The 14,526-nt window shown below is 50.7% G+C and overlaps 4 protein-coding genes across 4 annotated transcripts; 2 read left to right on the plus strand and 2 right to left on the minus strand.

Moving 5' to 3' along the window:
* Positions 1–3,013: 3,013 nt before the first annotated feature.
* Positions 3,014–4,558, minus strand: GCG54_00000365 (Fe-regulated protein 8; the record flags this gene model as incomplete). Its single annotated transcript, XM_045400505.1, has 7 exons — positions 3,014–3,095; positions 3,151–3,224; positions 3,291–3,699; positions 3,758–4,227; positions 4,286–4,333; positions 4,394–4,438; positions 4,505–4,558. The coding sequence occupies 7 exons, from the start codon at positions 4,556–4,558 to the stop codon at positions 3,014–3,016; spliced, it is 1,182 nt and encodes a 393-aa protein (XP_045269480.1).
* Positions 4,559–8,664: 4,106 nt separating this feature from the next.
* GCG54_00000366 (uncharacterized protein) lies at positions 8,665–9,392 on the plus strand (the record flags this gene model as incomplete). The annotated part of the gene is made up of 3 exons (XM_045400506.1): positions 8,665–8,790; positions 8,853–8,983; positions 9,062–9,392. 3 exons carry the CDS (start codon positions 8,665–8,667, stop codon positions 9,390–9,392), a joined length of 588 nt encoding a protein of 195 aa, XP_045269481.1.
* A 371-nt stretch (positions 9,393–9,763) lies between these two features.
* Positions 9,764–11,411, minus strand: GCG54_00000367 (uncharacterized protein; the record flags this gene model as incomplete). Its single annotated transcript, XM_045400507.1, has 3 exons — positions 9,764–9,934; positions 9,993–11,073; positions 11,173–11,411. 3 exons carry the CDS (start codon positions 11,409–11,411, stop codon positions 9,764–9,766), a joined length of 1,491 nt encoding a protein of 496 aa, XP_045269482.1.
* Positions 11,412–12,402: 991 nt separating this feature from the next.
* On the plus strand, positions 12,403–14,279 carry GCG54_00000368 (uncharacterized protein; the record flags this gene model as incomplete). The annotated part of the gene is made up of 2 exons (XM_045400508.1): positions 12,403–14,093; positions 14,144–14,279. 2 exons carry the CDS (start codon positions 12,403–12,405, stop codon positions 14,277–14,279), a joined length of 1,827 nt encoding a protein of 608 aa, XP_045269483.1.
* Positions 14,280–14,526: the final 247 nt, after the last annotated feature.

Below are 14,526 nucleotides of genomic sequence, written 5' to 3' on the forward strand. Positions count from 1 at the left end.
TCGATCCTCAACGCCTCGCGCCAATGACGTCTTCAGCCCCTCACTTCAAGAGGCGTCTCGCAACTCGTCTTCCCTCTCCCTGCCTCAAAAAGCTCGACTTCCGCCCTACGCCTTATGCCTGGTATCAGACCAACAGGCGTTACGGACTCTTGAATCTATGTAACCCCACGCCATCAATTCCGCACCTCGAGGCCTCGAGGCGTTGCGCGGGCCGACGTCTCCATTCGCTAACTCGTGAGCAAACGTGGCAAGAGCCAGCTTCTTTCCGATTTTCATGCAGACAGCTAATTCCCACGTCAGCACGCTTTTACGACGAGGAGCCTAACCTGGGCCTCTCACAACGGCAACTGTCCCTGCTCAATACTCTCTTTGCGGCTGCCAGCTTCAATCTTTGCGTCAAACGCCTACTTACGCCCCCCGACAGCGACTATCTCGCACATCACGCTGTACCCATTCCACAGTCGGTAGACTCCTCGATTGCTATCCTCTGCCTCGAAAACCCCCGTTTTTTTCGACCTTTCTACCCGTCAACTTCCCTACGTTCGGGATCAGAATCGCCACCGAGGCGCCGGCCCCGCGTCCGGAACAGGGTCTCCGACGCATACGCTCTGCTTCGGAAAGTAAAAGTTGCCAGAGGCTTCTCGTTTGCCTACGAACCGCCCCCGGGGCGCCGGCCCCCCGCCGCATGATTGACGCCCGCCCGTCCCGGGTCCCTCTCCCTTCGAAAAGAGTAGATTTCCAAAGCAGAGCAGACTTTCAAAACAGCGAGGACTGCCAGAGCGCCGTCTTCACTTTTCACACTATCAATATCTTGAATATGATCTGTCTTCTCCGAATCACCTCGTGAGTTGTATCAGCACCAGAATAAGCACTGCCGCAGACCAGAAGCCAGTTTTCATCACAGCAGAGCTACCTAGCGACGTGATCTTGCTAGTCGGCACATCTTCGGTAGTCGTGGCCAAAGTCGTCATGAAAACAGACTCAGGTGTTCGGGTAAACGCAGCGACACTCTGCTTAGCCGACTTTGTCGGTACCGATCCATCATCGACCTCAGGATCTTCCCCAGACTCCGAGTTAGATGTAGCTTCTGCTGCCGATCTTGTTTGCGAAGCCCCTTGTATTGATGTTGCGTCAAAGTCTTGACTCCGGTCGGATCTCTGTCCTCCACCTCTTTGACCATCTCCCCTCTGTCCATCGTAAGGCCGACCCGGACTGTGAGGTGTATCGATATCAGGTCTGCTTGGTCTTCTAAAGCCACCTAAAGCTCTCACGAGAATGACGCCGTCTCTGATTTTCTCTTTCGATGGTAATTGGCAGTTGAGGTCGTCGGTGGAGGAGTGAGCGTGACCGTCGACAGCTGTGAACGAGCATTGAGATGATTCCTCGCTGTCTTCGATACTCCTTCTCAATTTCTTTGGCTACAAAACGTATCAGCATTCAAGATCCTATTGCAACGGCTTGGGTTTACGCACTTCTCTCCAGTAAGAACACTTGGCTTCGCAAGTGAACAGGTATTTTGGCTCCCTTGAAGATTCTGGTCTGATGAACACGCGGGGGTATTCTGATATGCAACGATGAAGACACTGAACTTGCTCGGGCTTCACAAGATTGCAGCAAAGGCAGCCCAAAAACGCCTCCCGATCTGTTTGTGGGCACTGCTGCAACACCGACAAATGTCCGCAGCTCTCCTCACATTTTGGTGTCCCGGCGACAGTTTCAAGGATCTCCTTCGTATTCAACATGCCCGACACATGATTGCTTTTGTCTTCCCGTATTCCACAGTCAAGTATCCTGTCGATCGAATTCCTTTGGAGCAGGCACACCACCAAAGATTCCTCGTCGTCCGCAGCTGCCTCAACGCATGTCTGTCCATAGGTCCGGTTTGCGTAGTCCTGTCGGCCGTCGAGGATACCACAGCCACAGGAAATCTGTAGCAGCGTGGAAATGAGCATAATAGATTTTGACATAGTGGTCTGTTAGTCCTTAAAATTGACCGGGAGCTTCTTGGGCAAAGTATTTGATGTTTGCAGCGATCAGATGCAATTGAAGGGTCCTTTTCAGTTCATTCTCGTTTCCGAAAGACCCAGTGCCCACTAGATTGTCTGCGGCACAGGCGGAAGCCCCCTGCTGATTTCGTGTTTCGCTGTTGGTTCTCTGGAGATGGATGTTGAGGCAACCCTAGCTCACTGTTGGCTCAGCTGCATGACCCAGCCACACCAATCCGCACCACTGCCTTTGAGCAGCTCGCAAATCTATCACCATCCACAGCTGCATTCGTTGGGTTTTCTCGTTTTTATCAATGCCGCCATGTGCATGTATTACTAAGGTAGTAACTACAGAAGCCTGGTTTTCGATCTGAACAGTGTGTTTACAGTATTTCGGAACTCAGCATGTTGAAGGTGCCGTTGTCAGCCGAGCCAGAAGTTGATGTTGGTCAGCGGCACAGCGACGCCCGATGACAGGGTAAGCCTGCTAGAACGCCAGCCTTCAAGTGCTAAACAAGGCATTGATTGCCGTACACAGAGCCATCTGGCGGGTACCGATGGCGAGGCTATGCGCAGCACCGATCCAACGAGGCAGATTTTGAATGCAAAACAGGCTATGTCACCCCAAGTTGGTCTGATTTGCCGCTTGTTTAATTCTTGGCAATGCAGAGGAGAGTAAGCCAATCTGAGGGCATTCGCGATGCTGAGCAGCAGTCTCAGCCTGATCAACGATCAGGCCCCGGGCTCGAGGCTTTATTCCGATATTTGTCGAAATCGTTCCCGGAACAGCGGGTCTGTTGAACGAAACCCCCTGTCTGTATCATTGGCTTCACTAGAAAAAGAGTTCTAGAAGAATCATTTCTCTATGTATGATTGGTCTTTCGTCTTTGGTCGACATTAACCGGTTTGCGACAACTCCTCATTTGACCTCTAAGTCTATCTAGTGACTGGCGTATGGTGCATGTGGTGCCTCGTCGTCTACCTCTGTAGGTACTTGCAACAGTGAGTGGCCTCTACTCTTTCTATTATTACAGGTGATACTCTCTGGGGTCGGTGACACGGACACCTCTTCGCTCCCACACACCCTCAATGTTCATGTCTGCTGTTCCCCTGAATAAAATGTCAGTACACGATAACGTTTGGCCATGGAACGGTAGTGACTTACTCTTCTCGCGGCACGACTGCCGGCTCAGTCTGTCCTGCTGCAATATCGGGGTTTCTGAATACAAAGTTCTTCTTCTATATCGGGGAAAAGGGGACTGTCAGCGATTTCTTGTCAACAGTTATCCATGAGAGTGGTCTTACCAGCCCCAACGACAGATGAATTGCCGGCGGAGTAACTACAATGTGCTCCGTTGGCTCTTGGCCGTTGATCATAGCTAGAATGTTCTGAGCGACCACCTTCGCTTGCCCGGCACCAGGTCGGGCAGCCTTGTGCGCACCAGAGTCGGCAATATCACCAGCAGCAAACATGTGAGAGTATGCAGGATCTTGGAACTGAAGAGTCGGTCGTACTTTGATGAAGCCGTTTGCTGGGTTCACAAGAGGGGCATCGCCGGTTTGCTTGAGATCCTGGAGAAACTGGTTGTTGGGTGTTTGCCCCGTGGCGGGGATGATGAGATCCGCTGAGAGCTCGCGACCATCTTGCAGCTTGACTGAAGTCTGGGAGGCAAGACCGCCAGGTGGGATCACAGCGCGGGAGCTGGTAATCAACCTTGAGTAAGACGTTAACGACTGCTGAGACCGGGGGAATACTTGGGTTATGAGCATACTTGATTCCCAACTCCTCGAATCGAGCCTTGATTATCTCGTCCAACTTGGTGTGGTAAAGAGGCATGAGATGCTCTCGTGAATGCACAAGAGTCACCTCCTTTTCAGGGTAAATTTCCTTCAGATCCGTAGCCATCTGGACGCCCACCGCGCCGCCTCCAATGAGAATGACAGAAGACGCCTTCTGAACCGCCTGCTGATGCGCTCTCAAGGTGTCGACCGACGATGGCTTGTCATCGGCGGGCATGGTTCCTGGGCTTGGCAATCTGGTGCCTGTTGTGACAACCAAATATTCGAACGGGATCTCTCCTGAACCTTGCCATTCTCTATCCAGAATGACGGAGTTGGGGCGGAGAGATTTGGCGCGGGCTTGAATCACCTGGTGCCGCGATGGGTTGGATGACTTTGAGAAAGCTGCTGTGTATGGAATGAAAGCTTTGTGCTCATGGTCTGGCAGAACTGCGAAACGAGGCTGGGTCAAGGCTTAGTCATAAATCATAACGACGCAGTGCACAATATTGGCAACTCACGAATGCGAAGAGATGGTGAAAGTGGCTGTGCGGTTCAACCAGCAAGATCTGCCAGGTACGAGTCAGTCGTTAATCTCTTCAAAGCTGTTTCTCGGGAAGTTCACTCACGCGGTGGGATGCTGGCAGAGCAGCGGCAAGCTCGCCCACAGCGGCCTAACGCACGGCGAGCTGTTAGCAGTTGTTCTATAGTCAACAGCATAAGTGTAACGAGACACCTACAAGACCGACATACGATCCTCCGAGGACAACAACGTTCTTCAAGGGTTGCAGCATCTTGATTGGTCGGGCAGTAAGGTAGTTGAAATATCCGAAGTCGTGGGGTAGAAATGTGAGTCTTGGCAGCTGGAACAATTGAGTGTTAAGCTTTGGTTGCAGGACACCTCAGCTTTAACAGATTGTCTTTCACCACGAATTCGGAGCTCGGCTCGTATTACGAGACTTGCGCGGTGGGTCAAGTGCGAGTCGACAGTGTGTCGCAATCGCACTACCGGCGGTGGCTGCCGCACGGATTTATGATTGCAAATCTGATTAGATCTTTCTCAGCTCTTTAGAGACAGCTTGCGTTATCCCCCACTTTACCCGACTCACGTTCGGTTTGTTCGGAATTGGTGGCGGAACCAAAGAGTCGGAGCCGACATGGGCGCCGTCGCCGATGAATAATATGGGGACGTGCTCAATCAGCGGGGCCGCACCGGCAATGAGTCGCGGCAATTTCGTTAGACCGGCTGCCCTCAACTTAGGTATTGAATGTTGAAACGGACGGCCTTTTCCTGCCCGAGAGCCCGGACCTCCGCCCCAAGAGGTCATACCGGACATCGGCGTGAAAGTGGGACTGCTCGTTGAGTGTCCAACCTCCGTGGAAGGGAGACCGCTTAATTTTCGTATATCTGCGCGCCTATCTTTTCTATGTACGTGAATACTCCTGTTACAAAGGATAGTGGCGATAGCGCTAATAAGGACGAGGATGACAACGACGACGACTATAACGATAACGACCACGATAGTAGAAGTGATGACGAGGATAGAAGCGACGATAGATACTAAGGTTATTTTAGTGTAGCTACAGGAAAAGTAGTCGCTGTAGCACAAGACAAATAGACGGTCTCGTGGGTGCCAGACCACCCGGATAACGAGAGGTTGCATGGGAAGTAAGACCTTGATAGACCGAGCACCCATTTTGGAAAAGGTTCATCTGCTCACAGAACCGCAATGGCCGTACCTCTTTGACTTTGGGGGTGAGTTATTCCCCAGGTGGAATATTTAATATCGCTATTTTGTGAATAATTCTTTTGTGAATACTTATATAACTAAAGGGAATATGAGGACCTTTTTTTTCCTCTACTCTAACCTAGGCTAGTCTCCTTAACTACTATATTATAACTTAGATAAGGGTAATAATAGTAATTAGTTCTTAGAGCTATTCACTATACTTCTTATTAAATATCCTATTAATCTCCCTTATATTATTTTTATCCTTTAAGTTCTTAGTAATTTTTTTAAATCTCTACTTAACTTAATAGAGAGCTTAGTTCTAAAGGTCTTCTAAGAGCTTAATATATATTATAAAGAAGTATAGAGATATTACGTTATTATTCTTAGCTATAAGGATATAACTAAGTTATTATTAAATATATAGTAAACTAGTCTTTTTTAGATATTTAATATTACTAGTAATAAGAACTATATTAATTAGGTAGGGGGTATATATAAGATTTATCTTAGAGGGCTTTAAATTTAGGCTATAGTATAATAGGGGGCTGCTTCTACTTAGCTAGATAGCTTAAAAATCCCCTTTATATACCCTATAGGTTAGCTATAGAGGTTACACTCCCTCCACATGTTTCCCCGTCAGAGTCATACGGCAGTCAACAAGGTGCGCCTCCAGGCGGCAAACTACGAAGAAGAAAAGTTAGAAGGGAAGAAAGATATTTAATATCGCTCCTTGCTTTGAAAGCCGTCATAACCTGCTCCTCCTGCATACAACACACGATAACAAGTCCAACACTGGAGAACTATCTCTCATACCGACCTGTCAACCCTTCCAATTACCACAAGCAGGCATGACGCCGTACTTATCAAAAAGCAAAAGAGGGAAGAAAAGTATCAGTCTTGAAGAATCTCAAGATGACGAGCACCATCGAGAGGCAGTTCCCGCTTCTGAACAGACATCCGACGCCTTGCCAGATTGGCTGATACGAAGGCAGCAGAACCAAGCTTCACGACTCCATTCACTGCCGGACGAGTTAATCATGGAGATTATTCTCTGTATGAATGGAGCTGACTTGTGGTTCTTTCGCCAAGTCTCCTATCGCCTCGCCACCATATGTGGAAGCTTTAAAGTCCGCTGGGAGAAGCCTGAAGTCGCTAAGCGTCACGGAATCCATCTACGCTCCGTAAATCAAAGATGGATCACTCGATGTTATCGAAGGTACAAGGATTTGTATCCTGCACTCGCCGAACCAGACCAAGTTTACTGGAGTGGTAGCTGGGTTGCCACACCGACGCAGCGACAACTCAGGTTACTCAAGAGGAAGTTCTTCGAAATGACTCCTTCACATAATGGGGAGTCCTATCTCCCACTCGCACCATACAACTATCCAGGGAAAACCTTACTAGAGCAATATCCCTTGCGCAGAAAGATTAAAGAGCAGCATATCCTCAGTCTCCGCTGTTCAGAGTGTGTCAACAAAAATAATCAGACGTACCGTTACGACTCGCCCGCCGACGCTCTGCTCAATCAGAAATGCGAGAATTGCGAGGGTCGCGATTTCGATTGGTGTTGTCACACCTTGAGCACCGAGAAGAAAACTTTGAAGTATTTCCACGATGGACAAGAGAGAGAATACGAATGTTGGCCAGGTCCACTTCAGCTCTGCGCTCACCAGACTTTTACCTGGCCAGAAATGCACGACAAACTGGTCAAAATTGGCACGATTTCAAGCGACAAAGAATGCGGACAGAACAGGTTCCCATTTGTTAAATGTATCATTTGCTTCGCCGAATTCGCAGCCCACGGCAGCCGCATCAAGCAACCGGCAGTCCGCATAATGAAGGATCGAGCACACTGCTACCTATTACTGGAATGGGCCTTGCCAGTGTTCAAGCTACACAAAGGGGTCGCTATAACCCACGAATTTGTACGGAAACGCTTCGACAGGGTTGGAGAGACCTACGAAGCGCTCCTCTGTCCGCATGCCACCTTTTTCAAGGGAGCTCTCCGAGGATCTCTTCTGGACAAGTTTTGGAATTCTGACCCATGGTACCCAGGTCTGCGATACTGTAAGCGCCAATGCAAATTATGTGGCTTTAGGTACTTATTGAAAAGACACGGCGACAATGTGTACTTGCAAGGCACTTATACGGTTTGGTACAATGATCATTGGAGCAATCCTTCCGGGATTGAGATTGAGCCGAGCATTGGAGGCGATCTTGCGCTTCGCTTGAAGGATCCCACGCCACATGCGACGCGCTGCAGAGCCGAGGGGATTTCTTGGTGCAGAAAGAAAGGATGCTACAATAGGAAGCGCGACTCATAGAAATGACATATTCGAATTCAACGCCAAGGATGCTTTCATAGAGAGAACCCCGGATAAATTGGAATCTTGTGCAACGGTGACTAACGACTCACCCACAGTCAAGATCTTCTGCAAGTCTCATCCTGGACCTAAAGCAATTTTGTACTTACTTTCTTCGCAGTCCTTTCTTAATAAACGATGTCGAATCTGCCAAGTCGTTGAAACCTATGTTCCCGCAATTTCGGCTGTGCCAGTGAGACTCTTTGAAGATTTCCCGAGCGATTCTCCAGGACCTACACTGCCTGCCATCCCTCCGGGTGACCCGCCATTTTGCAACGACCCAAGTCTGTGTGTTCTTGGCACAAACCTGGACCTATCTCTCGGTTTTGAGAACCTTTGACTCGTATGCTTCTCTTGAATACCCACATCAAATCGTTCTAGAACTAAGAGATGTTAGTGTCGTTTTACATGTCGCTAAAACATTCGTGACCACAGACTCAGCCACGGAGTTTTTGTCTGCCCAGTCTTTATTAACAACCCACAGATGTCTTCCAACTTTACAAGCAGCTTCTTTTCAGATGAACGCGGCTATATCCGCAGTGGTCTGCTGGAATCTTTTCCGGTAGCGAGCTTAATACCGAATCCGACGACGTCATGAACTTGGCTTCAGGGGGGTAACATAGCACAATGACAAAATGCAGAATACCTCCATGGAGGACTTCGTGATTCCTATAAGTTCAAGGACAAACGCTCTGTAGCACTCTATTTGAAGTCTTCTTCATCATCAGCTAGTGGAACTTAATCAAACTTCTTTCCATCATTTTTCAAGCTTTATCGCCGATCGCAGACCTCTTCGCCATCATCATGGTTCTCTCTAACGTCTTCACTTTGTTCTGGGTTATGGTCCTTGCGGGCTGTGTTGCTGCCGCACCCTTGGAACCTCGCCAGTTTTCCGCACGTATTACACTGGGTTATAGGACGGTTAGCAAGGTGAGTTTTCAGACTGGAGATTGAATCAGTGAGTTTGACTTAGCGACTGGCCATTTTCCCAGGAGCAAGCCAAGCAGTACAATGCCAAGGGGAGAATCACCTTCGACCCTGCAAAGGCTCAAGGAAACCAGATTGGCGTCGGCGTCTACACCACACCTGGCCCGGCCGAGTGGAAGGGGAACCCAGGAGACTGGTCAGTAAACCCACATGAATCATGCTTTTGCCCTCATGTCCCTAAGGACCTCTCTCCTGACCATCTTATCATGTGCAGGTACTGCCACATTACCGCCCGCATGTCGACTGTGGATTCCATCCCGAAAGTCTGGGTCCCTAAGAAATACTGGTGGAACATCCAAAAGATGTATACGTGGGCGGACAAGGAATTCACCCAGAAGACTAAGAATTTCGACTTTGATAATGTCTTGCGCCTTTCGCAAATCGGCGACTACGAGCCGACCAAGCAGCTTCTGATCCCGACATACCTGCTCTCCGGCAAGGGTATGGACTTGAAAGTCACCTGCAAGGCTAATTGGAAAGACCTTCCCTCGACCAAGCCGGTGGACTATTCCAAATGGCCCAAGGTCCTTGGCATCCCTCAGTAGGGTATAGTACCGGAGTACGCTTCTAATGTCAATTCCGTGGCAATGGTAACAGCTTGTTGCTTTTGCGACAAGATCCATACTAAGTTGTTTGTCTCATTCTGATAGACCAAATTCACGATGGGGCAACTTAGTTCTAGGTAGGTAGACGGGACTATGCATTGGGATATGAGTAGAGTGTTTACTGTGTACGGTGGGCGGCATTGACAAAAGGCGTGGGAAAGGCGACGAACACTATATTTGTAGCCTATTTCGCTTCCAAATTGGATATCAAACACAGAGGGTTGATTGTTCACTATTACTCGATGTTTATGCCCTGACCACCCGCGAATAGGTAGTTTTCTTAATATAGACCATGGCCTCTTGCGCCTGAGTTAATAAGCATAAAACAGCCTTGCCTCCTGGTCAGTGGCCCGAATCTTCCTGTTCTCCCTTACGAGCATCCACTTCATAAGCCATGCTCCAGCAACGCAAGCTACACAGAAGGCGGCACTGCTGGCCATCGGAATGACGTATCTCGGGGCGTCGGATGTTGGCCACAAGTACTAAAGTCATGATGTCAGTGGACGCCATCTTCTATCTGTCACTAGGAATAATGCTTACCGGAGTCCAGATGAAGCTGATGCTTGCGCTCGTGTTGACGATGGCCAGCGCCGAAGCCTTCTTCTCCTTCGTCTGCCCACACGTGCTTCCAACCCAACCGAGCAAAATGCTGTTCACTCCGTACGTGCCTACTGTGAAGACTACCATCGCAAAGTAGCGTGCGCCAGTGTTCATAGTGGCACAAGCCAAGACGAAGCCAAATAGTGCAACAGCCTTGGAGATCGAAATGTGCCAGGTGCGCTCGTTGTGCTTCCCTGAGCTCCAAGCCCAGACGATAGACAGGACTCCAGCAATGAGGTAAGGCGGGCACGTAAGAACAAGGGTAATGGTGGTGTTGAAGTTGAGCGTCTCGACAATGGTGGGGAAGAAGTTCTTAAAGCCGTTCGTGGCGAGGTGCATGTGCTGCATGTAGATGAACACCCACACCTTTGGATCGACGAAGGCTTCCTTGAGGCCGCCCCAGGTGCTGCTCTGCAGACGCACACCCACAGTATCCCGCGCGATTCTGTCGTGGGCAAGTTGTCGTTGTTCAGGGGTCAGCCAGCGGGTCGTCAGGGGCTCGTCGGGAAGGGTGAAGCACGCAACCATCGCGATTGCGAACGTTACTGCGCCTTGGAGGATAAAGAGCCAGCGCCAGGCCGCGAGCCCGGCGGTGCCATCCATGCCGTTGAACACTCCTGCTGCAATCAGGCCAGCGAAGGCCGTCGCCAGAATATTCCCTGAATAGAGCACGCTGATTCGCGTTGCCAGCTCTTTGCGCGTGTAGAAGATAGATAGGATGTATAAAGCTCCCGGGTAGTAGGGAGCCTCCACAACGCCGAGGAAGAATCGCGTCAGGACGAGACCTTTGTAATCGTGGACAACAGCTGTCAGAGCGCTCACAACGGCCCAAGCCATCATGAAGCCGCCCATGTACCATGACGGCCGAACGCGGGTCAAAATCATATTGCTGGGAATCTGACCGAGGATGTAGCCGACGAACAAGATGGAGACGGAGGTTGAGTATTGGACGCTTGAGAGGCCGAGTTGCTTTTCCAGGCCGTTGAGGCGGGCGAGGGCGATAGCATTACGGTCAAGATAGCTTAGCGGTTAGCGAAAAAGGAAATGAAAGGGTGGTAGAGGTAGACCTACTTGAGCCAATACATCAACCAAAGAGTCGGCTGTGCTTCTGTTAGATTACAAGTTGAGGCGCGTTAGGGTGCGCTGACTGACCATGACCCAGAGGTCCAGTTTCTTGACAAGCTTGATCTCTTCAGGATCCGTCTTTGCCGTAGCTCCAGAGTAATCAACTGCCGGTGCAACTGTCTTGTCATCGTCTGCGACATGAGAGTGCTCCTGGTGCAGGACTTGTTGCTTCTCAATGTCAGCGACCGGCTGCTCGACATGGCTCTCTGGCCGCGGGTCTGTAGAGTTCGCCATCTTCGTCGCAGTCTTTGTCAGTGACGACTTCTTAGTTGCGACCAAAAGCTCAAGAGCTACAGATGAAAAGACGACGTTGCATCCCTAGGCCAACGAAGGAGAGCGCCTGTATTTGATCTCCAAGCACCGGGGAGCTCTTCCCCGCAAACAACCCCGGATTTGGCATTCTTGGCTCGAGATATCAGTGTGGAGAGAAATGCAACACTCGCATGCACTCGGTGGGGAATCTTGCACCAAAGTGACGGTAGACTGGTGTTGGGAAGTCGATAAGCCGTCTGCTCGGCCTGCGGCGCCGAAGACCGAAAAGGAGGTACAGAAACAAGGAGCGGTCACCTCCCTCCAACGCGCCAGAGGATCACTGCCCAGGCGCCGTTCCTACGTTCCCCCAACTTGCCCCCTCATCCCCCGCAGTTCCGGTGGATCGGGACACTGGAGGTGGACCAGAGGCGCAATTCCTTATCCGCGGCTCCGCGACCGGCCCAATCATGTTGCAATGGTTTGCCGGTTGCTGCATGGCAAAATGTTGAGGGGCTGGAAGACACAACTGTGGAGTAGTTTTCGGCCTCGGGGCCGCGCCGCTGTCTCGGCGTCTCACGCCGCTTTGCGTAGAAACTTGGGTGGTTGCAGGCTGATGAAAAGGATTAGACTGACGCAAGGTCGCGCGGCAAATGCCCCGGATATGCAGCTCATGAGCCGCATCTTAGGGTATTCCCAAGCACTTAGCAATCGGAACCTGTCCGATGGCGCTTGTGCGTTGCTTGGCTCGGTCTTCAGTCCGCAATCGGCCGCATGTGAGAGTGGTGAAGTGGATTTTGGTCCCTTAATCTTCCTTGTCGTCTGTACGAAGATCCAAAGATATCCGTAGTTGAAACCATGTTGCATTATTGGAATAACACATATCAAAGCACCATTGATGCTGCTTCAGCCGTAGAGCTTGACCCACCTACTATTCTTCCTACGTCTTTTTCTTACCCGCATCTTCGTATACACCATGATCGAAAAACCTCCAATTCGTATCGGAAATGTCTCCGGCGCAACAGGAGACCATCCACACGCGATGGCGCCCATTGTGCGCTCCGGGAATGTCCAGGTCATCACCGGCGACTGGCTCTCGGAGATGAACATCGCCTGGAACGCCATCACCAAACGTGACGTCGACCCGAACCTCGGATACGAAAACGGCTTTTACGAGCAGCTCGAAGCCTGCATCGATGATATAATGACGAAGGACATAAGAGTGGTGACAAACGCTGGCGCGTTGAACACCACGGCACTCTTCGAGAAGATCAAGGCGCTGTGCAGGAGGAAAGGGTACCCCGAGAGCGTTGTGGCGGCGGTTCTCGGCGATGATGTATCTGGTTTTCTTGAAGATACCAGCCAAGACTTGAGGTTTCCTCATCTCGATCACCCTGAGATTACTCTCGACGACTGGGGCTTCAAGCCCTGTTGCGGCAATGCTTACATCGGCTGCTGGGGGATCGTCGAGGCACTAAGAGCTGGCGCCCGCATCGTCGTTGCTGGAAGGTGTACGGACGCGTCGCCGGTCATGGGTGCTGCTGCGTGGTACTACGGCTGGCGGGAAGATCAGTACCAAGAGCTTGCCGGCGCTCTACTGGCCGCTCATCTGATTGAGTGCGGACCGTACGTCGTGGGCGCGAACTTCTCCGGCTTCAAGGACTTCCTTCCTGAGCTCGTGGATTTGGCGTTTCCCATTGTCGAGATCAGTCGAGACGGCGAATGCGTCATAAGCAGGACTGCCGAAGGCGGCGGGCATGTCACCAAGCACACAGTAACGGCGCAGTTGCTCTATGAGCTCCAGGGGCATCTCTACCTCAACCCGGATGTGGTAGGAGATCTGTCCGGGGTCCATGTTGAGGAGCAAACAGGCTTTGGGGAAGATAGAGTGCGAGTTTGGGGTGTCAAGGGCCTGCCGCCTCCACCGACGACTAAAGTCATGTTCGCCGCAGAGGGAGGTTACCAAGCTGAGGCAACCTTCTACATCAACGGCTTGGATGTTGATGAGAAGGTGATCATGATGAAGAATCAGCTACACTACATGTTTAAAGACAGTAACTTCAGCCGACTAAGTATGGAGCAGTACGGTACTCAGGTGCACAATCCCAGCTCACAGCAGGCTGGGACAGTTCAGCTCCGGGTGTTTGCACAAGCGAGGACAAAGGAAGACATCGCGGCGGTGAAGTTCAAAATTCCCATCTACGCCGTGAGGATGCAGAGTTATCCGGGGTACCATATGTCTCTCGACTTCCGTACGATGGATCCGAAACCGTTCATGGAGATGTTCCCTGCTCTGATACCGCAGTCGGCCATCGACCATCGTGTACTGTTGGGGACCGGAAAGTTGATACCAGTCTCATCACCGAAGGAAACGGCCAATTACAAGGTTGTCCGGCCATCAGCCGACACCGCCGAACCCGTCGACCTGACATCTCTGGGTCCGACAGAGTTTGTTCCCTTGGGTAGCATCGTCCATGCTCGGTCTGGCGACAAGGCCGACAACTCCAACATTGGTTTCTTCGTCCGACATGAAGATGAATATGCGTGGCTGCGGTCATTGTTGACCGTGTCGCGATTGAAACAGCTTCTCGGTGATGATTGGTATAAGATCAATCCTAACAGGCGCGTGGAACGTGTCGAGTTCCCTGGCATTAACGCCGTGCACTTGTGAGTAATTCTTCATTATTAAGATCAACAAAGAGCTGATAGACGTTAAGCCGCATTTTGGATAACCTGAACGGCGGCATCGCCTCTTCAGATAGAATCGATGGGTTGGGGAAGGGAATCGCGGAGTACTTACGGAGTAGATGTGTCGATATTCCCAAGGCTTTCCTCCAGCGAGGAAGGATATGAAGTGGGACATAGGTTATCAGACTGTATTATGTTGTAACAATATCCAATCATGGCATACTGCTGTCGTTCGGCCTCAGAAGTACCGACTTGAACTGTCCCGTAATCCAAGGTGGCGACTACTCCGCTGCAGCCACTGGGCAAGAGCTTTGGCGACCGCCTATTTTTCTTGTGCTAGAGCGACTACTTTTCCTGTGACTATACTCTAGTCACTTTACTACCGTCGTCGTCGTCGTTATCGTAGCTTCTA

Source organism: Colletotrichum gloeosporioides, assembly GCF_011800055.1.
Source record: "Colletotrichum gloeosporioides strain Lc1 chromosome Unknown consensus_12, whole genome shotgun sequence".
NCBI classification, from domain to species: domain Eukaryota; kingdom Fungi; phylum Ascomycota; class Sordariomycetes; order Glomerellales; family Glomerellaceae; genus Colletotrichum; species Colletotrichum gloeosporioides.